Source organism: Rhizophagus irregularis, chromosome 18, assembly GCF_026210795.1.
Source record: "Rhizophagus irregularis chromosome 18, complete sequence".
NCBI lineage: Eukaryota > Fungi > Glomeromycota > Glomeromycetes > Glomerales > Glomeraceae > Rhizophagus > Rhizophagus irregularis.
Genome location: NC_089446.1, coordinates 1,828,824 through 1,854,552, shown reverse-complemented (window position 1 = coordinate 1,854,552; position 25,729 = coordinate 1,828,824). Strand labels below are relative to the sequence as shown.

At 33.7% G+C, this 25,729-nt stretch overlaps 14 protein-coding genes across 14 annotated transcripts; 3 read left to right on the top strand and 11 right to left on the bottom strand.

Moving 5' to 3' along the window:
• Window positions 1–1,888: 1,888 nt before the first annotated feature.
• Window positions 1,889–2,164, bottom strand: OCT59_010061 (uncharacterized protein; the record flags this gene model as incomplete). The annotated part of the gene is made up of 1 exon (XM_066132782.1): window positions 1,889–2,164. One exon carries the CDS (start codon window positions 2,162–2,164, stop codon window positions 1,889–1,891), a length of 276 nt encoding a protein of 91 aa, XP_066000395.1.
• A 1,466-nt stretch (window positions 2,165–3,630) lies between these two features.
• OCT59_010060 (uncharacterized protein) lies at window positions 3,631–4,260 on the bottom strand (the record flags this gene model as incomplete). Its single annotated transcript, XM_025328110.2, has 1 exon — window positions 3,631–4,260. The coding sequence occupies one exon, from the start codon at window positions 4,258–4,260 to the stop codon at window positions 3,631–3,633; it is 630 nt and encodes a 209-aa protein (XP_025168134.2).
• Window positions 4,261–4,556: 296 nt separating this feature from the next.
• On the top strand, window positions 4,557–5,075 carry OCT59_010059 (uncharacterized protein; the record flags this gene model as incomplete). The annotated part of the gene is made up of 1 exon (XM_025311808.1): window positions 4,557–5,075. The coding sequence occupies one exon, from the start codon at window positions 4,557–4,559 to the stop codon at window positions 5,073–5,075; it is 519 nt and encodes a 172-aa protein (XP_025168135.1).
• A 154-nt stretch (window positions 5,076–5,229) lies between these two features.
• OCT59_010058 (uncharacterized protein) lies at window positions 5,230–6,326 on the bottom strand (the record flags this gene model as incomplete). The annotated part of the gene is made up of 2 exons (XM_066132781.1): window positions 5,230–5,653; window positions 5,725–6,326. The coding sequence occupies 2 exons, from the start codon at window positions 6,324–6,326 to the stop codon at window positions 5,230–5,232; spliced, it is 1,026 nt and encodes a 341-aa protein (XP_066000394.1).
• Window positions 6,327–6,457: 131 nt separating this feature from the next.
• On the bottom strand, window positions 6,458–7,197 carry OCT59_010057 (uncharacterized protein; the record flags this gene model as incomplete). The annotated part of the gene is made up of 2 exons (XM_066132779.1): window positions 6,458–6,935; window positions 7,013–7,197. 2 exons carry the CDS (start codon window positions 7,195–7,197, stop codon window positions 6,458–6,460), a joined length of 663 nt encoding a protein of 220 aa, XP_066000393.1.
• A 1,997-nt stretch (window positions 7,198–9,194) lies between these two features.
• On the bottom strand, window positions 9,195–10,570 carry OCT59_010056 (uncharacterized protein; the record flags this gene model as incomplete). Its single annotated transcript, XM_066132778.1, has 4 exons — window positions 9,195–9,466; window positions 9,537–9,829; window positions 9,900–10,049; window positions 10,131–10,570. The coding sequence occupies 4 exons, from the start codon at window positions 10,568–10,570 to the stop codon at window positions 9,195–9,197; spliced, it is 1,155 nt and encodes a 384-aa protein (XP_066000392.1).
• A 324-nt stretch (window positions 10,571–10,894) lies between these two features.
• OCT59_010055 (uncharacterized protein) lies at window positions 10,895–11,107 on the bottom strand (the record flags this gene model as incomplete). Its single annotated transcript, XM_066132777.1, has 1 exon — window positions 10,895–11,107. The coding sequence occupies one exon, from the start codon at window positions 11,105–11,107 to the stop codon at window positions 10,895–10,897; it is 213 nt and encodes a 70-aa protein (XP_066000391.1).
• A 791-nt stretch (window positions 11,108–11,898) lies between these two features.
• OCT59_010054 (uncharacterized protein) lies at window positions 11,899–12,426 on the bottom strand (the record flags this gene model as incomplete). The annotated part of the gene is made up of 1 exon (XM_025329496.2): window positions 11,899–12,426. The coding sequence occupies one exon, from the start codon at window positions 12,424–12,426 to the stop codon at window positions 11,899–11,901; it is 528 nt and encodes a 175-aa protein (XP_025168138.1).
• A 37-nt stretch (window positions 12,427–12,463) lies between these two features.
• OCT59_010053 (uncharacterized protein) lies at window positions 12,464–12,826 on the bottom strand (the record flags this gene model as incomplete). The annotated part of the gene is made up of 1 exon (XM_025328111.1): window positions 12,464–12,826. The coding sequence occupies one exon, from the start codon at window positions 12,824–12,826 to the stop codon at window positions 12,464–12,466; it is 363 nt and encodes a 120-aa protein (XP_025168139.1).
• Window positions 12,827–13,534: 708 nt separating this feature from the next.
• On the top strand, window positions 13,535–13,753 carry OCT59_010052 (uncharacterized protein; the record flags this gene model as incomplete). The annotated part of the gene is made up of 1 exon (XM_066132776.1): window positions 13,535–13,753. One exon carries the CDS (start codon window positions 13,535–13,537, stop codon window positions 13,751–13,753), a length of 219 nt encoding a protein of 72 aa, XP_066000390.1.
• A 3,908-nt stretch (window positions 13,754–17,661) lies between these two features.
• Window positions 17,662–18,613, top strand: OCT59_010051 (uncharacterized protein; the record flags this gene model as incomplete). Its single annotated transcript, XM_066132775.1, has 2 exons — window positions 17,662–17,855; window positions 18,421–18,613. The coding sequence occupies 2 exons, from the start codon at window positions 17,662–17,664 to the stop codon at window positions 18,611–18,613; spliced, it is 387 nt and encodes a 128-aa protein (XP_066000389.1).
• Window positions 18,614–20,484: 1,871 nt separating this feature from the next.
• On the bottom strand, window positions 20,485–20,909 carry OCT59_010050 (uncharacterized protein; the record flags this gene model as incomplete). The annotated part of the gene is made up of 2 exons (XM_066132774.1): window positions 20,485–20,797; window positions 20,881–20,909. 2 exons carry the CDS (start codon window positions 20,907–20,909, stop codon window positions 20,485–20,487), a joined length of 342 nt encoding a protein of 113 aa, XP_066000388.1.
• A 519-nt stretch (window positions 20,910–21,428) lies between these two features.
• Window positions 21,429–22,819, bottom strand: OCT59_010049 (uncharacterized protein; the record flags this gene model as incomplete). Its single annotated transcript, XM_066132773.1, has 4 exons — window positions 21,429–21,442; window positions 21,619–21,751; window positions 21,826–22,151; window positions 22,222–22,819. 4 exons carry the CDS (start codon window positions 22,817–22,819, stop codon window positions 21,429–21,431), a joined length of 1,071 nt encoding a protein of 356 aa, XP_066000387.1.
• Window positions 22,820–23,913: 1,094 nt separating this feature from the next.
• On the bottom strand, window positions 23,914–25,367 carry OCT59_010048 (uncharacterized protein; the record flags this gene model as incomplete). The annotated part of the gene is made up of 2 exons (XM_066132772.1): window positions 23,914–24,344; window positions 24,554–25,367. The coding sequence occupies 2 exons, from the start codon at window positions 25,365–25,367 to the stop codon at window positions 23,914–23,916; spliced, it is 1,245 nt and encodes a 414-aa protein (XP_066000386.1).
• Between the last annotated feature and the right edge of the window lie 362 nt (window positions 25,368–25,729).

Here is a 25,729-nt window from a genome sequence, read left to right as displayed (position 1 = left end):
ATTAAGGTTGCTTGCTGAAACCTAGGGGTTTAGGCAAGATGGCGTTTCGCTGAAAAGCGAAATTCTGCCGAAACTATATTAAAGTTATATTAAAAAACTGGCGAAACTTTGGAGAAAAGCGAAACTGCTGAAACTTATTATAAATGCCGAAACTGCCGAAACTATAATAAATCTATAATAAAATTTTGACGAAACTAATCGTACGATTTTAAAGAGATTTAGACAAGCAACCTTAGTAGTAATACTGTGTCTGGCGGGACGATTTGCAGTTCTTCTCTTACAAATGAGCATCTAGGACCCTTGTAAAGCTTGTAGAGAATAGGCTGATTTTCTTTTATCAAATAAGAATCAATTGTAAAAACTTCAGGAGACCAATTGCAATCAGTTGCCCTTCTTCTCCCACCTTCTAATTCACTGGGTTCTAATAGATGTCGAACTTCAGTATAGCTAGGTAAAAGTAGTTCATTATAACCAACTGGTCTCCTATGTTTGACAGAAGGTCTAGCTATTATTTTTTTACCTTTTAATGCCTTTTTTACAGCCTCGTTAGGAGACATACATATTAACAGAGTAGGAGTATTATTGAAAATATTATCATTTATACGAAGTCCTTTAAACCATGCCCTGGATTTATCAGTCAAAGGCAAATGAAAATCTTCAGCATCTTGCTGAAAATAAGCATATTTTTCAAATTCTTGATGGTCATGTTCAGCAATAGCTACACCACGTTTAGAGTTAGCATACTGAATTCTAACACCATAGCTAAGCAATAAATCTCTACATTCGCCCATATATTCAGTGCCTCTATCTACAATAAAAGTATTTGGATAGCTAAGAGGGTTATTAGGATCATCATAGATTTTCTGAATCGCTCTAGCCATCTGTGAGGCTGTTTTATCAGTCAATGCAAAACTACAATGATACCTAGTTGCAACATCTTTGATGACGCCCCTATACTTATAAATCTGAATATCTACTTTATCATGAGGCATGGGAGTAGTATCGCTCTGGTGCACTTCATTTAAAAAATATATATTATTAAAGGAGGCATACTGAATAAATTTTGGCCGAGACTTGTGAATCTGATGTAAAGCCTGCTTATTTAGCCAATTTTTTATAACAGCTAAAGTAAACCCATATCTGGCTTTCTTACAAGCCATTTGCATTTTTTCAGCAGACCGATAATATCCCTCAGGTCTGTAATAAAGTTTCTGTAAAGCAAGATCCCGATCTAAGTCTCAAGCTTTTTGAGAAATAATATAAATAACCGGGAAGTCAAAGACTCGAAGCCTTGCTTCCTCTTCCATTCCAATTCTTTATAATTACAAAAAAAAGCTGGCATCTATTAAGTCAGATTCTATTCATTAGCTGAGGCGCTTTTTTCCTTACGCTTTTGTCTAGCTTCTATCTCCTTCTGCAGGTTTAATGGAATATTAAACCGCTGGTAAAAATGGTCTATCTCTGCATATCACACACATGTCTTCTTACATATATAGGGTCTTCAAAATGTAGAAAATCATACTGCAAATAATACACATATCATACATACATATCGATGCTTTTATATATATAGTATAGGTACTTGATATATGTATGATATATATATTAGTACCCGATATGTGTATGATATGTATATTATTTGTGTATGATTTTCTACATTTGAGTGCCAACAATATGTGTAAGATATGTATAGGATAAATCATTTTTTTACCAGTGAACTTTAGGCGGATTGCAAGAGGATCATCTTCCGGCCTAGTGAGATCAAATACAACAAACTCACCTTTTTGAAGGTAGCTATTAATGACCATAGATGCATTTTTTACATCATCAGTATAGCACCTAATGATCTTGGAAATATTTTTATGCGAGCTACCGGAGTTAAAAACTACTAAGTAAGAGGCATTTTCACAAATGAATATAGGGCTTTGTGATATTTTTGCGTTACATATATGCTTGAAATATTCTGATGTCGCCCATTTCCAAAAAATTGGCCAATTTGGTTTTGTATATACTCTGGAGCCAAACATATATCCTCAAAAACAATTACTGTACTTCGTTCTGGCGAAAATGCTCTAACACTAGGGATTTTTTCTGGTGATATATAGCTAAATTGTATATTTTCATAGTAAGGCGCTTTTGGATCTTTTGAAATTATACCATACATACTGTATATCTTACAAATGCCCATATTCGCTCGTCAGGATGATAACCACAAACTATCAAATCATCGCATGCAATATATCTAGACCCTCCTTTTTTATCTTTATATATATATTCAGCTTTATTACCAAGAAAAAGATTTCCCAAAATATTAGTCTTATCTGATCCACTTATCCCAGTGACTAGCATACGAAAAGTCCATGATGGACTTGCAGAATGCGACTGAATTCGGGATGATTCGTTTAAGCCTCATCATATCATAAGAGTAAAGTTTCGCAAAGGGTAAGTATGACCTTTTTTGGTTCTTCTGTGTATCGGATTGGGAATCCATAACTATGATTTCTATAGACTGGATAAAAAGTTTCTTTCTTTTTGGTTGGACGAAAAGTTCATCCGTATATATACCATATAATTAATATCACCACGAAGGCTAATATAATAAACAAGAATATAAGCGGGATTATATACTGATCAGGATTACTACCTCCTAACGCAATAATAGGTACGGCTGAAATACTATTACAATCCTCTTTTCCATTGGGCTCGCGCTCTGAGCAGTGTGAAGAAAAATGAGGTATCTCTAGATCTTCTACTGTTTTACTATGCTTATAATCGCTGGCTGGATGATGGATTTTCTATGGGCAAATTTTTTTCGGAACATAATGTCTCAAAAATTTCAGTCTCATGATCCGCTTCTGCACTACCTATTTTTGAATCATGAGATATCGATGCAATTGTGAAGCAAACCGATCTAGTTTATCTCTTTCGTTTTGTTTTGGCTCTAGATCACTTCACTAGCATGAAAGGCTTTAGAGGTGCGGCTCGGATGAATCTGGTCAATCCGTCATCTGGATGATCACGTGACGGATCAATCCGGATTAAAAAAATCGGATCATCAGATTATCCGCGGATTGACCGGATTGATTATAATTCCGGCCGGAATTAAGTAATCGGCATGGAATTATTCTTTTTGGGGTATGAGTAACATTACACATATCCAAAAAAAAGCAATTTTATTTCCCAGCAAAAATGAAATTTTGGGTTTCACAAGAATCCTAAAAAGGAAAATTTTCGATTAGGTATTTAACTGTTGTCACGGCAAAAGTATCATTCTGATGCATAGCAGGTATTATTCGATGACTTTTACTGTAAAATATATTATGCGTATCGATTCTCCCGCATATCATCGAAAATGATACTTTGCGTTGTCACGTGATGCACGGGTATGTCGATCATTTCTAATTTTGGCGATACCTATTTCACAAAAAACCAGTTTTTCTAAATTTAGTTTCCAGTCGTGTAACATAAAATTTCCTAAAAAGGAAATTTTTTTGTCGATCCTGTATAGGATTGATCGGATATCCGGTCATCCATCTGGTCTATTTGACGGATTATCTGATCAATCCGAATCCGCCTATTAGACGGATTGATCCTAGATGACCTGGATTGACTCGTATTCGGACCTACCTTCTAACTGAAAGAGAAAATTAATCCATCCTTAAATGATGAATTTTGCGTAACTTTCTCCAGTTCATTTTTCAATTCCTTCACTCTAATCTCAAGAGAGGAATTGTCCTCTTGTTCTATCGAACTGCAGGAAGGATCATAGGTAAAATTTTCACATAATTTTTCTGACTTTAAGCTTGCAAGAAGACGAGCCTCCAGTTCATTTATTCTAACCTCAAAAGAGGTAATTTCAGAATCCTTTAAATTAATCTCAGACTTTAGCGATTCTATTTCTTTTAACTGTTTGGCATTAAGATCGGCATGAGACTTTCGTTTACAAGTAATTTGGGAGACAAACTTATTATTCAAACCATTTAGTTGCTTAGATAGGGGGATAAATTGATTCATAGAATCTTGCATACGCTCATTTTCTTCATGTGAGTGATCTAGATCATTTTGCATACACTTATTTTTTTTATCTAAGGCATGATATTTAGCTATAAGCTGTTTGGCAGATCTTATAAACATTTCACGATCTTTTTTTAGCTGTTCTTCAAATTCTAAACGGCTAGGTAGATATCGATTGGATGGAGGGCTTCCAAGTTTACTGCCATCATTATTACCTACATCATTCAAGGTATAGATTCGAGGCATAGTTTTTTATCCCGCAAATATAGACAAAAAAAAAAAAAAAAATATTTTTTTTGAAATAATATGCTTTCTTCCTATATTTCCAAAATGATACATTTATCCTAATTATCCCAATAATTCTTTTTGAATTAATGTATTTATCCTATTTATTCTATTAAATTATTTTCGAAATAATACATTTTTTCTAAATATTAAAAAGACTACACTTATCTTATTTATCTCAAAGAATACATTGTTTTTATTCATTATATTTAAATATTTTTTGAAATAATTTATCTGAAAAATACACCATCGAGATTATGGTTAGACAACGTATGAATTGTAATGCTCCTCCATTCTCACCAACCGATTATGATTTTATTATGCAACGTGAAAATGAAAGGCCGAGGAAGAAAGTTTTAGATGAATTGATGGGCAAATATAATACATTAATGAAGCGCATATATCAGATTTGGAGAGGTGAAAAAGCTAATAGAATTGCCTGGAATCAACCAATAGCTGATATTTCTGTTGGATCTGAAAGAGTGTCAGATGGATCTGCTATAATGCCATCTGCCAAAATAGGAGGGGCTCCAGGTATTACTTCCTCTCCACATGACTTACCACTAAAAAAAAATAGCCAAAAAAAGAAGTTAAGTAAAACGAGTGTAGCCTTTACTGAGACGGATGATACTATTAACCATACTCCCTCTAATGATAATATATCTAGGATGGGATCTGAACTTGAAAAAGTATTAAAAGAAATGGATGACATCGGTAATTCCATTCCTTCTTCAAGCTTTGTACAGTTTACGCACTTTTTTTTAAGTCTTCACTAGTCAGGCTAGAGGAATCGGTGGATACTTGGTTCTGATCTTCTTTTGGCGGATCCTTGACTGCCGGAGCCTTGCTAAATGTTGGGATAATATATGCCTTTCCATGTAACTTTATGCAGAACTGGTTTTTATTTGGCTCAGGGATACCTTGAACCTTTCAAATGTTTGACATATCAAAAAATAGCATTGGTTCTGTTTCACCATTATCAATACGAACAAAATTTCCAATGACCGTGATTGTCTTATCTTCTTTATCCTTCAAGGTAACTGGCACGTCTGTATACCATCCTAATGAATCGGTAATATGCTTGGAATTGCCCTTTATGGCAAAATTAGATGGTTTATCAGCCTTCCATCCAAGCGCTTTGATTGCTAGATCATTTATACCACCAAACTCACTGCCGGGATCTAAAAAAGATTCAGAAATAGTTAAGTCATTTATATTAGCATCCAGATATTGTAAAGATGATAACCACTCATCTGATTCTTTCATTTCCTCTTCTTGAGCCTTTCGAAACAAGCACATTTTTTGTATCGGTGGTGAGAGTTTAGACAATAGCTGATCATACATTTCAGGTTGGCTAGATTCTAGAGGTGAGGTTGCATTAGTATCACCGGTCAACTTATGTGAAGCGCCTCTCGGCTCATTTACCTGTTTTTTTTTACCGGTGGGTCATATTCAATCCATCTATTATCATCCTCATCATAACCACCCCCACCATTTTTCTCACCATCTGAATCGGGAGGAACTATAAGTGTAAGAGGCGTAAAATATGACCGAGTGAATTTAGATTGAGCTATTGGTCTTTTTGGACAACTTCCTTTACTATGGCCCGTTTCTCCACAAATTCCACATTTTTGTATAAATGCTTTTTTCTGAAATAGATCAGCTAACTGATTTACATTATTCCGAGTTTCTTCAAGTCCTTCTTCAATCCTATCAAATCTAGCAGAATTATTGTTTCGCTGTGAACGAGGTCTTTGAAAAGGTTTTACAGGATAATCTGAGTCTAAATCTTCCTTACTTAATAAACCTATTTCTTTTAAGTATTCTGATACATAATAATTCTTGAGACCTTCCTCTGTTTTCAATGAAGATGGTGGACCTCTCGGCTGTCTAATGGGTTCAACAGTTTGTGGAGCAGGTACTTGCGTTTGCTGAGTCATTTGTGATTGTAATTCTGTAATTTTCTTTACTAATGCCTGGTTTTCGGTTTTTTGTTGTGCCAATGCATTTTGAATTGCTTTTTGCATATCTTCTAAAGAAATTCTTTGCTGTTGCGGGGCTGAAACAGGCGAGGGTTCATATATTTCTTGAGATGCTCGATTAGATACTAGAGGGTCAGGTAATCTATCTCTTTTATGTCTAGTTATTCAGCGTAATTCTATCTCATAAAGCTTTTAGCTAATTCATCTAATGGCAAATGTTCACCAATATCTTCAGCTTTTTCAAGCCATAAAAGTGGTAAAGCATCTAAGAACTTTCTACGTAATTCTTTAGGTCTATAGTTGGCTCGTCTACCTATTCGTAATATTTTTCTATATAATTCATCTATAGTCATGTCTCCCTTTCTGATTGTGTTATACATCAAATCCCGAAGTTCCTCTTCTACTGTAGGGAAATGAGTTTTTAGCCACCATACGGCTTGATCAAATCGAATACCAGCTACAACTACTGTATTTCCAGCATTAGCATTTGGTGCATTTACAGGAGCATTAGTAGGACGGCCACCTGCTGTACGCCAGTCTTCATTCCAAGCATCTTCTACAGCTCTTAACTTGATTATTGCATTTCCTAGTTGGCCAACAGCCTCATTTAATGCATTAGCTCCTATCTGTACTGCAGTTCGCCCTTTACTGCAACTAAGTTAGCCTGCCCTGTATTATCGAGTAAGTTAGTTAGCTCCCAATTCTGCTTTGTAGTAATCTCATCATCAAACCATTCTAAAGTCCTTCCTCTCATACAGGCTCTTAAATGTCCTAGTGCATTATCTCTTCCTGTTGGAGGACCTGCTGCATTATCATTTGGATCTATTCCCCGATTCTGCAAGTCTAGTTTAAGTTGCGCAAGAAAGTCTGGGATACTATCATCCCAGTCAAAATATGGATGAGGTATTCCTGCCATGTTTACTTGATTAGGTGGATTATTCTGAAGCGCCAAAATTTGTCCCTGCAAATTTAAATTATTCTGTTGCTCTGCTTGGGTCTTATTTTTCCATTTCTCGTATCGCTTATAGAGCCTGTCACAATTAAATTCTAACAGACCTATATTCCCTCTACTTCGCTGTAAGTGATGGGCATTTCGCTGATACAGCAATTGTAAGGCAAATTTTTCCTGTAGTAATATACCAATACGGGTTCGCTTTCCTGTTATATTGTCTAACATTCTATTTACTTGATTTCGAGCATTGGTCCGCAACTGATAAAGGTCAGCAATAACCATTTGTTCCACTCCTTCAGCATTTTGCCTTCGTATAATTTCATTATCATGCTCAGCCTCTGCATCATATCGCCTTCGTTGCTCACGAACTAAATTCTGATGCAAATTATTCTCTTTTTGGCGAATCTGCCTTGTCGCCCTTTTTATTTGATCAGCTAAGATTTCTCTACCTATTGTTGTATTATTCAGATAACCATCTATAGCATTTGCTAGCTCTGTGATGGTAGCCATTTCTAAATTAATATTAGGATTATACAAGTCTGGAGAATTCCCTCGTTCTGGCGAATTTTTTCGTGATGAGATGGTTCTAATCCGACATCGCAATTTCTCTACCTGTTCCTCAGAATCTACTAACTGATTTTCTATACTAGAAATATGTTTTTCATTATTACAAATATCCTTCTTAGCTTGATATAGTTGCTTTTTTAGGCTGGAGATTTCGGATTTTAACCTGCTATTTTCTCTTCTTCAAGAAGCTTTTTAAGGCGCTCTATCTCCCTATTGAGATCTTGAATTTCTTGCTCACATCGGGCATAATCCCGTTCCAGTTGATTAATTCGTCTCTCATTCTGGCGATTAATATCAACTTCTATCTGCAATTCACTACGAAGATGATAGTTCTCTTCTTTCAGCTCAGCTTTATGTTCTTCACATGTTTTTCTCTACCTTGGGTGAGATCTGTGAAATAACATTCTCTTTTTTCGTGATTATAAAAGAGAATGGGAGAACCTTTGATTTATATTGATCCTCAGAAAGCGCATAATCTTGACCAGGATCTTACTTTTCAGAAATACAAGGAAAAAAGTATCCCCAACCAAATTCTCACTAATGAATAGAATTCGACTTCATAAATGCCAGCTCCTTTTCTGCCTCCAGCACTTGCATCTTCAGATCTTTGATCTCATAGCACATTTTCTTATTTGCAGTAATCCACTCTCTATATTCTTTTTCTATGTCATGCATAAATTTCTCAAAAGTTCGTTTATTATAATCGATCAGATGCTGGGATAGTACTTTAAGCTCATTCATAACCCGGCGATTATTCTCTTCTTCATAATCATGCTTTAGTGCCTCTGGCCAAGTAGTATCATTAGTTTGGGACCAATTATTTACAACATGTATAGTCGGTAATGCTGGGGATACATTACATTCTGGCCAGCTTCGAGAGCGCAATATTTTTTCCTGAGTCATAGTTTTACGTTTCTTCTTATTTAACGAATTCTCATAAACCTCTAATGTGCGCCTCAAATAAGATTTAATTCGTTCAGACTTCTTGGAAATAGATTCTAATGGAACAGGATCTTTAGAATGGTGCAAGAGTCTCTGGCAAGCTCTCTTGACAAGACTTTCAGGTAGTCTATCAATAATATGTTTATAGTCAGAATGGAACATTTTATTAGATATAGGTTTGCGCAAAAAAAGTTTGCATGCAAAATTCATCTATAGACTATAGTGGTACGCGCCTATATCGCGGGTTGCGTCATATCTGGTAAGGGATTGGTTTAGGCTCAGATCACGTGATCAATGGTCACCAGAAGATCTTAACAGTTTTATATTGTTAGTAATTTTAGGCAACAGGCCGTTTGCCAAGAAAATTTTCTGGGACATAATGTCTCGGAAAATGCCAAGAATTTTTTTATTATCTAATACACTGCTTTATTAATAATATAACTTAATAAAAATTACATGTATGAAATCTCTATTCTATGAATTTTTGGGGTCATAACCGTTACTACCATTTCACTAGAACTATGCTCGCTATCCCCAGAGTCAGAACTATATAATATTTTGTGAATCGTACATGCGACGGCCGTTCTCAGAGTCATCAATGCATGTATAAGCGAGTATACGGCACTTGGGGAAGTCATATGCAACGGAATTGTTGCCTCCTCTATTAAACAGTACTTGTAAATTCCTGATTCTTTTCGCATAGCATAAAGTTCTATAACATCGCCTAGAAATGGATCGAGCGGAATATAAATGATTTATGAATATATAAAAAAATAAAAGTAAATTATTCGTACCTGCGATGTTAATAGTGAATATGGTCAGATTCTGCCTCCTCGATGGTTGGTTAAATATCTTTTTAAGGTTTTTTATGTTCCTTGTGGTGTCGATAGAATCCTTGGAAAAATGTATTAATTTTTTGTGATCACGATCCCGCTTATCTTGACTGGAATTAGGTCTACCGGTCTCAAGATAAACAATTTCAAGTTCAGCATTTTTTCTGAACTGGGCTACCATCATATAATCGGCTCTTCGGGCAATTTTACGAGAACCTTTTTGTATGGCACTAGCTGAACTCCCTTCTTCACCCCTTAATTTAGAAAACATTAATTATAGCAGATATGATAGTGGAGTAATGAAACTTTTTGAGCTAAGCCTACCATATATCCCATGCTATCGGGTTTCCTGGTAAATCACTCATCACTATATTTAATAATGGCGCAAGCACCTCACAAACATATGATCCTTCATTTATCGATTTCCCCTTCTTTATATATGCATCATATTTTGGCGATTTCCAAACCTTGAGCCTATAATTATTTATTGGTTAATGAGCAAAGTAAAAAATCATATAAACAGATTTTGGCAAGAATTGCTCGCCAGTGACTTACATAGATTCTAACATCCGTTTTGTTAGATCTTGTAATTCTTCGGGCTTATCCAACCATTCTCTATAATTAATATTACCCAAAACCTCGTCTATGTTAATTTTCGATTCTTCGTTTTGGATAAATTCGTTACAAGCTTCCATTATATCATGATTCTGTTCTAACTTATATTTTCGAAATGGTTCCTTAAAAATATCAGAAACTGACCCAGGCATATTTGTGAAGGGTTCTGACTTGATATCTAGAACACCTGAACAAATCGGATGATCAAATCCAAGATTCTTCACATTTATTTCCTCAAGTTCTGTTTCTATTCTCTCCCACATGGTTTTCTCATAACTAGCGCTTTCAGTCATGCATCGTCTAACATCACGCTTCAAAGATCGTAAATTTGTATTTGCATCTTCATACCAGGCTTCTGTATCGATTACTAACGCTTCCATTTCTGAGAGTGAACATAGATCTTTGAATGCAGTTGTGACCTAAAATATATTTAAAATTAGTTTCCAAGACTCGTTTGACAAAATAATTTCATTTTACATCGCGGAATCAGATTAGGTTTCCATTTTCATAAAGTCTCAAGTGCCGGCAAAATATTTGATATGTAGATATAGTATAAAACTAGTTACTACTGAGTGGGAAGTAATAATATTACAACGGACATCAGTCTCTTCGCTAGTGATTATACTATACTAGAAAACCTAAAAAAGTATGTCATTATATCCATATATTCATCATGAAAATAGTTTATCGCCTTACCCGTTTAGCTAATTTTTTCCCGGTACTAAAATTTTGAAGCTTTTTTTTCGTTCAACATCCTCTGAGGGGACTCGTTCTAAAACTTTTTGCAAAATATTTTCAAAGTTCTCCACCTCCTTTTCGAGATTGCCTGTCCATTCATCTTCCTCTACTCGTACAAATAATGCCGTAGAAATTCTGACGATATCAAGGGGTTCTCTGGTTAAAAGGAACTCTTCCATATTTAGATAAAATAAGAAGATAATTGTTAGTGAAAAGCTTGCTAGTCAAAGTAAAAAAAAATAATGTATGGTAAATTCCAATACCTTTTTGCCATACCCTTTTAAATGTCTTGCATTTCCCATTCACGTTCTTTCTAATTCACATTCATGTTGGGGGAGAGATAGGAGATATGCAAGGTACTTTACGCTAAAATTTTATGTTTAAGAGTAAGACATGTGGAATGTGCATTGTAGATCTTAACATTGCAAAGACGTTGGGGAATATGCATATACGAACTTTTTTTTTCACCTGACCGCTTAATACTAAGACCTGGCAGCGTTATATAATGTATTTCTGTCGAAATTAGTGAACACCATATAGTAGAAATAGCCTGTAGCTCTGGAGAAATAAACTCACAAATTCCACTAAACGTTGCTAGAGAAAAAATTCGAAATATTTTTGGGGAACGCTTATGTGTGAAATTATTTCGTCGCACAAGCATAGAGTATCACTTATTACCATCATATCTACTCATCGGGATCAGAAACACGTTTATTTTCTGTCACACAGTCCACATGTATTATCTGTAAGGTACTCGCATGGCTGGTCTAACCCAGATTAGGTGGATCACAATTTTTATTTCACATAAATTATACATTTCACTAGCGATCACCCATACATTGTAGTGGAGTAAGCGAATGAAAGTAAGAAAAATGATTTATTGTATTATTAAGTAAAGCGTCTTTGGCTAATAATTATACATAAATATAATACTATATTATTTTGATAAAGAATCTATGGCCCGAAAAACTCAGCACACATATTCACAATTATTATTTGAATCTGAGAAATCTATAATGTTAAACTTTCCTTCGATAGTAAAACCATATTCAGATTTAAAATAGTCAATTTTTAGCGAATCACATGGATATGGTTTGCCTATTATTTTACATCTATAACGCGCATATTCTGAACTTTTAACAAAGTTTACATTGCCATTGTTATAATATTCATTAATACGGTAAGCTTCAGAATTCGATAGCCACTTTAACATATAAGACCAATCACCATATGTAACGATTCTATAGCCTTGCTGATGTAATACTATAAAAGCAACTATATATGCTATATTACCTAATCGATTATGTAACTGATCACTCTTCTTTTCTGCCCACTCGCGTGGAATATGACCATCATATAGATTATTCAGAAAAGATTCAGGTAAATCTTTAGCTAGAATTTTTTGATCAATATACCATACATATAGATCATAAATATCTCTTTTACCACGAGGAGATAGAAACTTCTTCTCATCAGGAGTACCATCATTCCTCACCATATTCCAAACTCGTTTTAGGTCTCAACTTGAAAGTTCTCTAAGCCCGTTGGATAATTTTTGCATTATTAAATATATGATATGCAGTCTTTTTCCACAATTCATAGTCTGCATCACATCTAATTCTAAAACCCTGACTAGGAAAATCAGTAAATTTACCACAAATCTCATAAATTTCATCTTTACTTAATTCTAATGCTATTCTTCCTCCTTTTTTCTGAATAGGATTAGAATATGCAAGATGCTTTTTAGTGGATTTAGTAATGCATTTATTCAGATGATTATTCGCATATTCAATTGTATTTTCACGAATAGTTACTAAGGAGTCGCATACAGTGCAATAAATATAAACTGAGCGCTCTCCGACTCTAAATCTCCCATCCTTATATGATCTTTCAGTCATTTGGATAAAAGCATTCTTGGAGAAGTATTTTGGGTTATTCTCGAGAAGTTTCTTAAATGGATAAGAAATTCGAGAACATTACAACAGGATTTAAACTGGAATAGTTAGTTTTAACCATTTTTATAGTTTATAACCGATCTTAATGATTTACTGTATAGCGTTTTAGCGAATTATAGCAATTTTAGCAAATTCTAGCAATGATTTAGCAACTTATACTAGATAATATCATCATTCAAATTTATACAGATTTACTGATTAGCGATTAGATGATTTGTAGCCGATTTGCGAGACTACATGTTAGTAAATCCAAAATTCATTTTTATTTGATTACAAACATTTCGGAATTTATATGCTAATTTTATATTTACATGCAGTTTGTGGATCTCTCGTGATTAACAGGGATTAGCCAAAGACGCTTTGCATGATTTATAACATAAAAATTTGTATCACCTTAGCTCCCAGACAGTTTCCGGCACTTCTTCACAACCTTCTCGCAACTCAAATCACGGGATGGGTTACAGATCAGCCAATAAGATTTTGCGCAGTAGCTAAGCCACCATTATTATTCGATTAATCATTATATCGATCATTTTTTAGCCTTAATACAATTACGACGCTCATTTATTCACAGCTCAGTCGAACCATGGCACTTAAAGGCAAGGCTTTTTTTGCTTGCTCTGTTACCCCACTTTTCTTAAAACCGTAAAAATGTCTCTCGAGTGGAATGAAGAGCAGACCCGTTTCCTTATTGACGAACGTAAAACTGGTAATGAAGTCTACCATAAAACCCCTAAACGTAGCAAGACAGACTTCTGGAAGGAGATATCAAACAAGCTTAACGAAAATAATAACACGAATTATTTTACTGGAGAAACCTGTAATAAGAAATTCCTTTCCCTAACTCGAGCTTATTATGTGAGTAAATGATAATTGTTGGCAGACTAGATTTTGCCTGGCCTGTAAGTGGACAATGTCCGGCCAATTTTTTTTCAACGCTATATACTTGTATTAATCATCGCAAGTGTGATATATTTGGTATATCATCAGGAAATTTTATAGCGCGAAAAATTGCGTAAGTTTACGATTTTGTAAGTTTATGAAAGTTTATGGCATAATATTTCGAAAAATTTCAAAATATTACGTAAGTTTACAATTTCGTAAGATTTATGTGATATTACGGTTAAAATATTACGTAAGTTTACAATATCGTAAGATTTACGCAATATTACGGTCAAAATATTCTGCAAATTTACGAAACTGTAAACCTGCGTAATATTACGGTTGAAATATTTCGAAAATTTACGAAACTGTAAACCTGCGTAATATTACGGTTGAAATATTTCGAAAATTTACGAAACTGTAAACCTGCGTAATATTACGGTTGAAATATTTCGAAAATTTACGAGACTGTAAATCTGCGTAATATTACGGTTAAAATATTTCGAAAATTTACGAGACTGTAAACCTGCGTAATATTACGGTTGAAATATTTCGAAAATTTACGAGACTGTAAACCTGCGTAATATTACGGTTGAAATATTTCGAAAATTTACGAGACTGTAAACCTGCGTAATATTCCGTTTCGAAAATTTACGAGATTGTAAACTGCGTATGCAGTAGAACGTATACAAGGGGCATGCGATACTATTGAATAATCAAAAATAATATAAACACCTTTTCTTTTATATAAACACCTTTTTTTTTAAGTTTGGGAAAGCAAATTTATTTTTATTTACGAATTTTTTATTATTTACAATTTTTATGTTAAAAATTAAAGTAAATTCTAATTTTTATTATAACTTAATAAAAAAATATACATTTGATACTTGTTCGCTACTATTTTATAAAATAGTACTCAGGCTGTACGGCATGGACGTCAGTATCAGTCACAGCCCAAAAAAAACGTGAGTCTCCAGCCGATATTTGGTACGGACTGCCTACTACTTACTTAATAAATAAAAAAATAAAAATAATTATCTTCTACGATACGTAGGTAAGTTTCTCCTTCTCCTACGATCGTCACGCGTATCTAAAATTGATCAAATTTATCAAATTTAAAATGTGAACGTAAAATAGAATGTAATATTAATTATAAAATTTTATTATAGTATAATTACCCGGCCTCTCCCAAAATCTCGTTCTAAATTCGCGATAATATCTTTGGCCGGTACGCGTCCACAGCTGCCGCCCAGGGTTACCATTATGATAAAGGACATAGTTCTAAATATTAAAATCAGTTTGAATATTCGGTAAATACATTTAATTTATATGAATGTAATTTTATTTATTTACTTACATGGTAATCCCTGACGAGGTTTCTCCACTTTTGGCTGCACTGTTATCCGGAAACCCTCGTTCAAAATATTCTATTTATTCTGATTCAATTAAATGGATTGGTTAATTTGAATTTAAATTCTTTCTTAAAGAAATTATAGATATTAGTCATATGAACCTATTGGCAACAGAGTCCCAAAAATCTTGGCGGCTTCTACCATTAATATTGTGATAGGCGCGGTTTCTGTCTCGGCGTATGTCAACAAGTTCATCCATCATAGCCCAGTTCCAATGGACGTTATAGTGGGAACGATGACGTGTGTGGCAAGGCATTATTAGATTAGATTTGATTTTTATAATTTGATTTTGGGATGAGTAAAAATTTGAAAGAAAGTCATAAAATGTCACTTTAAATAAAATTTGAACAATACCTTTTTGATTTGATTTTATTTCTCGTTTCAATTAAAATTTAATTTATTAGACTTTTCATCATTAAACATATTAATTAAATCTCATGCGGATATGGATTATCTAAATATAAATATCATGATTCTAAATATAAATATAAATCACTTAATTTATTTTAATTTTTTTTCCAAAAAAAAAAATCTTAGTTTGATTTCAATTAAAAATAATTAAAAATTATGTACATGTTTTGGTTATTTAAATATAAATATCAATATATTATATTTAAAAATAAAATAATTTATTATTAGCACATTCTATTGAATTTTAAAAAAAAAATCATCAATATATCATATTTAAAATAAAACAATTATATTTTAATTAAATATTTTGCGTACATTTCTTAAAAAAATCATAAAAAAAAATCTTGTATGTCGTACATACAATTACTAAATATCATCCCCTTGTGATAAATAAAAAATTACGCAACACAAATTTAACACAAACTCAATACAAATTTAACAAATTTAACGAAATTTGGCCAAAATTAATAATTTTTTACCAGAATTATTAACACAAATTGAACACAAATTGAATACAAATTTCAGTCACGATTTATTTATGTCATACCCGCTATACGATGTACATGATTTCTGGCCAATCAAAATTAGGCTGATCCTTGCATGTGATTTAATCATTTAATTATGCACGCGTTTTTTGTCTTATTTATTTTTGTCTCTTATTTCTTTATTCTCTTGTTCAATATTTTTAATTTTTTTGTCTCTTCTTTCTATTATTTCTTTAATTATATACAATATATTTACATATATTTCATAATTTATTGCTTTGCAGGTATAGAAATATTTGTTTATTAATACTAATTATTTTCATTTTTTTTTACCTCTTTGTTATTTTGTATCGTAATACTAACAATAATATCCATGTTTCCTTTATTCCTTTTTACTTGTACTTTAATACTAACAATACTAACAATACTAACAACATGTTTATTTTTTCCTTTCTCTTTATTTCTTTATTTTTTTGTTCAATTACTTTGCAGGTATAGAAATATTTATTTATTAATACTAATTATTTTAATATTAACGCATTTTTTTTTACCTCTTTGTTACTTTATGCCGTAATACTAACAATACTATCTACGTTTCCTTTATTTCTTTTTACTTGTACTTTAATACTAACGATAATATCCATGTTTCTTTTACTCCTTTTACTGTTTCTTTAACTCTTTTTACCTTAATACTAACAATAATAACAATATTTCTTTTATCTTTATATCTAATACTAACGTTACTATAGCTGTTTCTCTTCTTTTTACGTCTAATAATATTGTTACTCTACTCTTTCTCTTTTTTACTTTTATGTATTCTGTATATATTAATAAATACTTGTAATTTTTTATGATTATATCTCATAAAACATACATTATATAAACTTATAGTACAGAAAATGAAGTATTATTTATCAAAATATTTTGAAATATTACGAAATATTAAGTTGTGTAAAATCACAGAATATTACGAATCGTCAAATTATGGAACATTACGCATCATAGAATTTCGAAATATTTTAAAAAGTTGCGAAGTATTACGCAGTAAAATTACGGAATATTACGAATCGTAAAATTACGAAGCCTTGCATACAGTAATATTTCGAAATATTTTAAAAAGTTACAAAATATTACGCTTACGCAAACTTGCGGCGGGTCTGAAAACTTACGAAATATTATGTAAAATTACGAAATATTGCGAACCGCAAAATTACGGAATATTACAAATCGTAAAATTACAAAGCTTTGCATATCGTAATATTTCGAAATATTTTAAAAAATTACGAAATATTACGCTTACGCAAACTTGCGGCGGGTCTGGAAGCTTACGAAATATTATGATGTGTAAACTTGCGCAACTTTTCGCACTATATAATTTCCTGATGATGTAGACGACTAAGGCTTATAAAGAAGGATCCAAAAAAAAAGGAGCCTTATCGGTGAACAATATTATGCCGAATTTTCAACCAAATTTTGGAAGGATCCTGGTATTTACACTGTGCCTTTATTGCGATATTTTTTTACGAAAGATACACTAAAAAATGTTTATTATTTATTTCTAGGAGCACAACAGCATCCCAATACAGTAATGCCATCATCATCACCTAACACGCCGAGTAGAAGACAACCATCAAGAATTCCTCGATCTCCTAATAGATCGCGTATAACAACACCCTCTATATCAAGACCACTTTCTTCTGGTTCCAGACCCGTGACGCCCTCATTTTTTCAGAGCGCTGAAACGATTAATATTTATATTAATTATAATGAGCCGGATCGAGAGTGATTTTATAGTTTGCTATTCTGTATTAAAGCGGGATTTTTTTATATCTGTAAATTGTTATATTAGTTTAGTAAATTTTGTATTTTTTCATGACTGTAAGTGCGATGCAGTAGAATACGAAAGCAAATGTAATTAATAAAAAAAATAAATATCAATATCACTTGACCGAAGGCGCTAAAGCATAAAACATGAAACATATTTAAAAAACTCAAAGTACAATCTTTATTATATTTTTGTAAAGTAATATGTGAGAAAGAGCCAGCCGGCTAAGTAAAAATGAAAGTAAAAATAATAGAGTAGCAGGTTGTTTCAAGGGAGGAATAAAGCATAAATGCCTGCCGAGCCCCAACCCATATAATGGCAGTTCCTTCCCCGCTACTCTGCATTATTATTAAAACTAGCTACCCATGCGTTTATCTGATTAACAGTACTAACTGTACTGCGACCAACACCACTATAAAAATTTTTCACTGTTGAGATTTTAATACTCCCTCCAAGACTACGAATATCTACCGCTACCGAGTAATACATCTCATCAAAAGTATAATTCCTCGCCTTCATAAGTCGATCAAAGTGTTGTTTAAAGCGAATTTTAATGTCTCCAGTAATATCAAAAATTCCAGATAAATTGGAACTTCCAGAAGAAGAGCTTGGAGACGAATTAGTTGAAGAGTCTCACGAATTAGTTTCAGATTCATTGGTCGAATTAGCTTCAGATTCATTGGACACACTTTGTTGGTCAAAATCGGATCTTTAAACTACTGCGTAATGTTGATTTGTTTCATTTTGGAGATTTTCGATAACAACATTAATTCTGCTAAATTCATTACGGCAGGCTTTTTCGATATTATTAACTTTCGTAGTTATGTTATTGACCATTGAAAAAATTTTCTGTGCCTCCCTAGTAAAGTTGCCTTGATCTTTTCAACTTCTGCAGTAAGTTTACCATCGATTTCAGCATAAATTTTACTGATTTCCGCAATGAATATGGATTTAAAATTGGAAATACTTATGTCAACTTTTGCGGTGAGCTTATCGTCAAATTCAGTAAAGGTCTTTTCTATTTCCGGTGTATCAAGATAATTGACAATTTCGATGGCACGTGCATAGAGTTCATCAGAGACTTTCTGTTTGATATTTGACCATATGGTGGTGATCTCCATGAATAACACTGACAAACTGGACATGATTAGGCGTAGTAATTTTATTGAGATTTTATTGGTGGATCAAGTTTTTTAGATAATATCGTTTGCTTTTTTTAATAGCAATAGTTATCTTGCGTAAATGCACTGGGAGAAAGGTTTATTTTATACTGTATGCTTACTACGCGTGAAAAGAGAATTTAACCTGATTTAATAAAAATTATGTTGCTTTATTAATTATTATGTGTATTTGTCATAACTACATTTTTCATAATTACGTCGCTCGTAGATACCTGATTGTTGAAATAACAATGCATGACACGTTAACAGTGTGAAATCGGCATTATGAATACTAATAAAGTACCAAGGAATTTTCTGTTTATTGCTTTCGATTTGCGGGTGGGCTTACCCCGCTAGTATTTCTTTTTTCGAATTAATGAGAAAAAAAAAGGTGGCCCCTATTCGTGCTCCATACAAATCTACTAATGACCGTAAATGGAAATTTGTTTTATTATATAGAATGTGGCCAGAGGCATCCCCCTTACATTTTATAGGATCTAGATCTGTAAATCGGTAGATTAAAAGGTGCAATTTCCATTCTTGTCCCATTCTAACAACAGGGACACCAATTCAAAGATTCGTAATATATGTATCATACCAGAACTTTCCAGAAATAAGTTGACGGATTAATTATTCATTGATCTAACCCACAGGAAGTGACGTACTTACTGTGCATTTTGCAGATAACCAAAATCAAATCTTAGAAATAAACGGTAAATTCTTGCCAAATTAATAAGATCTTCTGCAACACGTGGGTTGAGTTCACAGCCCGCCCCTATTTCAATTGTAATCACAAAAAAAGAATATCATGGATCGAGATCTGTAGATGACGAATCGCACATGTTGGAATACGTACCACTAATTCCTATTCAAAAACGGATTAATATGCTATTAGCCTATACACGTAATTTGAATGCGCTAATGTTAAGTAATGCTAGTAAGGTAATAAAAATCTACCATTTATCAGCGGAGATCATGCCGATTTCCATATTCAATTCGTTCTATAATCATGATTTGCGAAACACAAGTTAAACGACGCCCTGTCTTACGATCAGCATGTAAATCAGGATGTGTTATTTTTTATTAGTAATTCAGAACTGCGTAATGAGTGAGATAGAACATACCAGAACTTCTTTCGGCTTGGCGCTGGGGAAAGTTCATCACTATAGCAACACAAAAATATTGGGTTTATTAATAAGATCCTCTAAAAATAACGACTGCAGTTGCTGGTGACGTACTACTGCGCATAGAATATTCTGCGGTTGTGAACCAGTGACGTATTACTGCGGAGAAGAATAAATGACGTTTTACTGTGCACGAAATCTAAGCCACCCACGTGATTCGAAAAAAGAAATATACGAATTCGCATAATTCAGTCAGTGCAAGTAATTGATTCGCCCAATTAATTCACCTGCTTTTAGCGCTTTCAGCAGGCGGTTACCGGAGAGATAATAGGACTCATCATTGGGGAAGTTTTTCTTTCGCATCTTCCATCGCGATAATAATAACCTCTATCATGTTCACCATATTCATTATATCCATCGTAACCATTATATCCGTCATCATTATACAAGTCCGATTCATCTGACATCTCTTCTTCAGAATAATTGTCGTGACTACAGCCACTATCATCATCTACCTTATCTGATTGCGAAGCAACCTCTTCATTCAGTTCTTTCACTGACTGAGATGTGGAATCATAATCAAATTCACAAAATACACATCTTCGTAATCCCCAGCTGAAATTAAGGCCGAAAAAAAACCTTGCCCATGTTTCGAACTGCAAAACGCCTTCCGGCTAACTTTATCTAGTATTCTTAACTTGAGATGTAACATATTTGATATCATCATCTCTTAAATTTGAAATAGATGTCGCTGAAAATGTTTTTATGCGTTGGATGAATGGATAAATACTAATCGTTAAGTCTTATCCTCGCTAATACGAAAAGGTTGTATAAAACACTTTCGATCAAAAATGTGTAAACGTTATTATGCACACGAAACCGGCATTTATATTTTTTCAATGCACACCTACACGCACAATAAAAAACCATTCTATGCCGAATTTTCATTGATACTGCAAATAAAATACATGACCTAACTCACTTCAAGTTTATTAATATTAAAAGAACCTTGATCATATGTGGGTATTGATATTTCGTGCAAAATAATAAAATAATGAAGCAGTTTATTTCAATGCTAAAAATATGTTGTGATATAATTTTTCCTATTCCATTACAAGTAAAAAAAATGACTCGATCTTATTAATAATAAAATGTTTCGAACTAAAAGTAAACTATTTGGCATCAATGTAATAATTAGTTATTGGGTGAATTTAGCATTAGCAGATTCATCGTTTCGAAAGGCTGTTTAGCGTTCACATCCTGAAAAGTGAAGTTATAAAAATGGTTAGAAATGCTAACATAAATCAGCAAAAAGGTTTGCAGGTACAGTAGTATACAAAATAAGTAGCTTCGTTTATCCTCAGTTAAGCCAACGAGTCCAACAGAAACTGAGAAACCACAATATAATCTCTCAGTCAATGTCGATTTAAACCTACCCGTTGAGCAAACTGAATTGCTCACCGAATAAGTTGCGCCCCCACGCCGACTTTGGACGTGACTACGCGAGAACTTATTCCACATACCACATTCCCATTTATATAAATATACCTGAGTTTTTGATTTCAAGTTCTGTAGATAAAACAGTTAGCTTAGTTAGCTTACAATATGAATTTATTATACAAGAAAAATTATCAAATACTTACGACGTCAAACATCAAATTCGCAGATTGGATAAATTTACAAATTTGTACTTGTTTTTCTTCTGTTCTGATTGCTCTCCAGAGCTTTATTAGATATTTGTCTTCATTCAATGCCAATCTTAGAATCTTCCGCTTATCCCCCTTCTCTATCTCCTCAGTTTCCTCGAGAATATAAAGAACGAATTCTGTAATCTTTCCCAAATTTGTATCGTCAAGTTTCCTTTTTTGTGGTGGGTGAGAGTGTTCTTTATCGGCTTTATTGATCCATCGTTGCACTACTTCGTTATCAATATTTTCTTTGTTGGACGATACTTCTTTGTAGTCTCCACCTAACGTCAAATATAAAAAGCTCAGTTTATGTTTTTAGATGAAGTCAAGTTATTCTCAAGAAAAACTTACCAAGACAAATTACAACCTCACAAGCTAGAACAGAGACGTGCTGAAGTTCGTGATCGCTCCATCGACCTTTTTCGTCAACGACAATTCCGTGCGCCATTTTGTTACGCACATTTTTCTTAAAATTGCTCAATAACTCAGTGGGATTTGCTTTATATCGACCATGAAATAACGGCTTTTTTGGTTTCAAAAAAAGCTTTATATTCTCTATAATAAAATTTATCATACATAGCAAATCGGCGTTCCCAAAGTCAGTACTAATAGGAGGGTGTTGTTTGGCACAGAAGGATTTCACCACATCGAGAGGAATAAAACCTTCACTTTCAACAAGAAATTTATAAATCGCTTTCTCAACTAAATTAAGAAGCGGTTCAACTATCGCTCCTTGCTCGCTAGCAGTAAAAGAGAATGCTTGCTTTACTGGCGGAGAGACATCACGAGTACGTTTGTTACCATTATTGTTGTAATTGTTGATAATCGCACTACTTGAATCTTGTTGCCCAACAACAGACGAATATAGCTGACCTAGCCTTTTGAGAGGATGCCTCAAACCAATTAAATATTTTTGTATGAGCTGGATTTTGACGGAAGGCTTCATCATGGTACAAATTATCATGTAATGAGTCACGTAACGAAGATCGAGAAATCTTTAACGGGCAGATGCTATGTAGCTTGTCTAGGGTTGACTTTAAAGTATCTTTAGTGTTTTGTTCAATAACGCCGGAGCGTAACCAAGTAGAAAGTCGTTTGTTTTTTTTAGCCATAAAGGAAGATTAAGCATCAATAAGTAAATTGACCTTTAAACGCGACGCGTGAAGATATCAGATATATAAAAGAACTGATGTTACACATGATTGTCTGATTACCGGCTTAGTCACGTGGAGAATTAGGTCCTAAAATGGCAAATACAGTATATGAATCTTTGCCAAACCGTTGAATCATATGAACCAGAATACGAAATAATCTATCCCAGCTATATGTCTGTCCGCTCATTTCTTTCGGATAATATAGATAATATAGTCTTACCAATATACTGTAAATTTTAGATTACAAAATCTCCGTTCCAAAATGGAACGCACACATGATTTGATTTTTCACCGGTTTCGAACATATATGTAAGAAGTGGGTCGGAATTTTTGTCTATCTATATCACTCCCACACGGACCACATAAAGGATTAAGTTCTGCAAGCCGAAATATACACAGTTTAAGAGCAAATATTAGTATATTAAATAATGGTATATTTAGATTGCTTTGATTAGTTTCGATCAATTTTTATTTTACTTGCGCAAGGTGAATAAAAAGGTTTACTAAGGCCTCACCTTTTTATATAATTTGCAATGTGCCTAAGGATTGATTTAATATGACCACATCACAAGAATCAAATCAATTCGCCTCCTTAAATTCATAATAGATGCTACCTATTAACAAGGGGACACCAGTTTAATCATTAACAGTTAACATTAATCCATATATTAGGTATATACTGGAAACCTGGACAAGGGCACAGTCAAAATTGGCATAACAGTCCCAAGAAAACTTTTAAAGGTTTGAGATCATAAACTGGTGGTTAGCAGTCTCTGACATTACTACTTATTTAAATCAGGTGAAAAGTGTAAAGAAAGTATTTTATTAATACATGCGAGCAATAAAAAAATAAATACATGTTACTAACTGGTTGTAAATGATGATGTTTCTATGCTACAATTGCGAATTTGAATTTATTGCTTGAAGTGAAGCAAGTAAGACAATATTCTGTTCCATTTTTATACCATTCGCCATGTAATCCATAATTTCCATGTTTTCCATCGCAAATAGGACATGGTGAGCTCCACGGCTGAGGTGATGCAAAATTATAATTATCAATCCCTCTAAAACTATTTCGGAATTTCAAGTATGGGAAGTGCTCTAAGACGGATTTGATAATTAATTCTGGATCGGGTCTGACTTCAAAAGTTATAGGCCCTTTTTCTGGCTTCGAATTTATAACTTCACTCTGTTTTGATTCATGTACTTCTGTTAGTTGCCATGGCTCATTTCCAGTTTGTTTTTTATATCTTTTGTATAATTTGGAACGAATCTTATCTGTCAAAACGCTTGGTAATCCACTTAATTTGGCATGCCAGTCTAGATATTCGGGGTTAGTATTTTATTAACTCAGTCATTTTCCTTTTTATATGACTGCAAACAATTTAAATCCCTTTTCTCATATAGACCTATTCATTCGAAAAAAAAAGATTAAAATTCCCAGACGATCCCAGAGGGATCAGACTATGCAACTATCTCAATTTCACGCTGTTCACATTTAATAAAGTAAGATCCGGTATTATACGTACCTTCTATTTCTTCATCATCATGACCTAATTTGCATAATGGGCAGATGTAGTCCCCGCATGTTGTCTCATCAGTAATCCCATAATAGTCTAAATTTTCAATACTACATTCTCTATATAGATTAGGATATTGATCCAATATCTTGTTGCGAAAATAGGAATGATCGGGCTTAGATTGGGATGCAGATGATACACTTGCCAATGTACTCATCTCATCCTTAATCTGATCGTTCCTCAAGGGAACGGTTTTCAAAGTCACATGACACTGATGATCACTAATATATTTTTTTACTTGATCTATGACATTTTGGATTTGTGCATTAGTTAGTTTCGAAATCTCAGTTGCGCTATATGAGACCAACTTGATTTTGTCTATCCCAACTCCATTTTTTCCAAATAACGTGAGGTGTTTTCTAGCCCTAAGAGTTTTCTTGCGCAAGTTATCTTGTGTGATTTTAGCAGGGAGAAATGGTTTCATTTCCTTGTAAATCTTTGATCTTGCCGTTTTATCTTTGATTCTACCATCAGCAGTAAGAGCATCTACCCTGCTCTCGAATTCAAGTGAATAATTATACCAGTCTAAGATTTCCTGCTGACCAGACTTTATTGCTATATCGAATAGATAGGACAAGTGTTGGGCAGAACCTGAAATCATATTCTCTGATCCATTGCAAGAGGAATTAGTATTGGTAGAGCTGATATTGTCATCACTGGATATGGGTGAACAGGTGTCGAAAGATGCCTTTAGCTCTTGTATTAGACCCTGTTCTATGATTTGATTTTTATCTAGCGATTCCTGCTCATCATCTTGCTCCATGGATACTTCGAGATCTGGCTTAACTGAAGACACATGACTCTGATCGTTCCCCTCGAGGAACGGTTTTTTTGAACTCTTCCGAAATTTCTAAACTCATCCGATGCGCATCCTCATATGAATTTTCAGGATACCTGTTAACTACTTTTACTGTATATCGTGCGTCACTTTCGAATCCACCGTGGGAATTTCTTCCTGAGAGGTATCTGCAATGACCAATTGAGGAGCAACCACCACAGTTTCTGATACATAAGCAGTATCGGAGATGCTGTCCTGGTTAGCCAATTTACGTAAAAATTTCTTCTCCTTATTGCGTTGCTTTATTTCACTACTAACGATTTTCTTATGAGCCTCAAGCAAAGAAA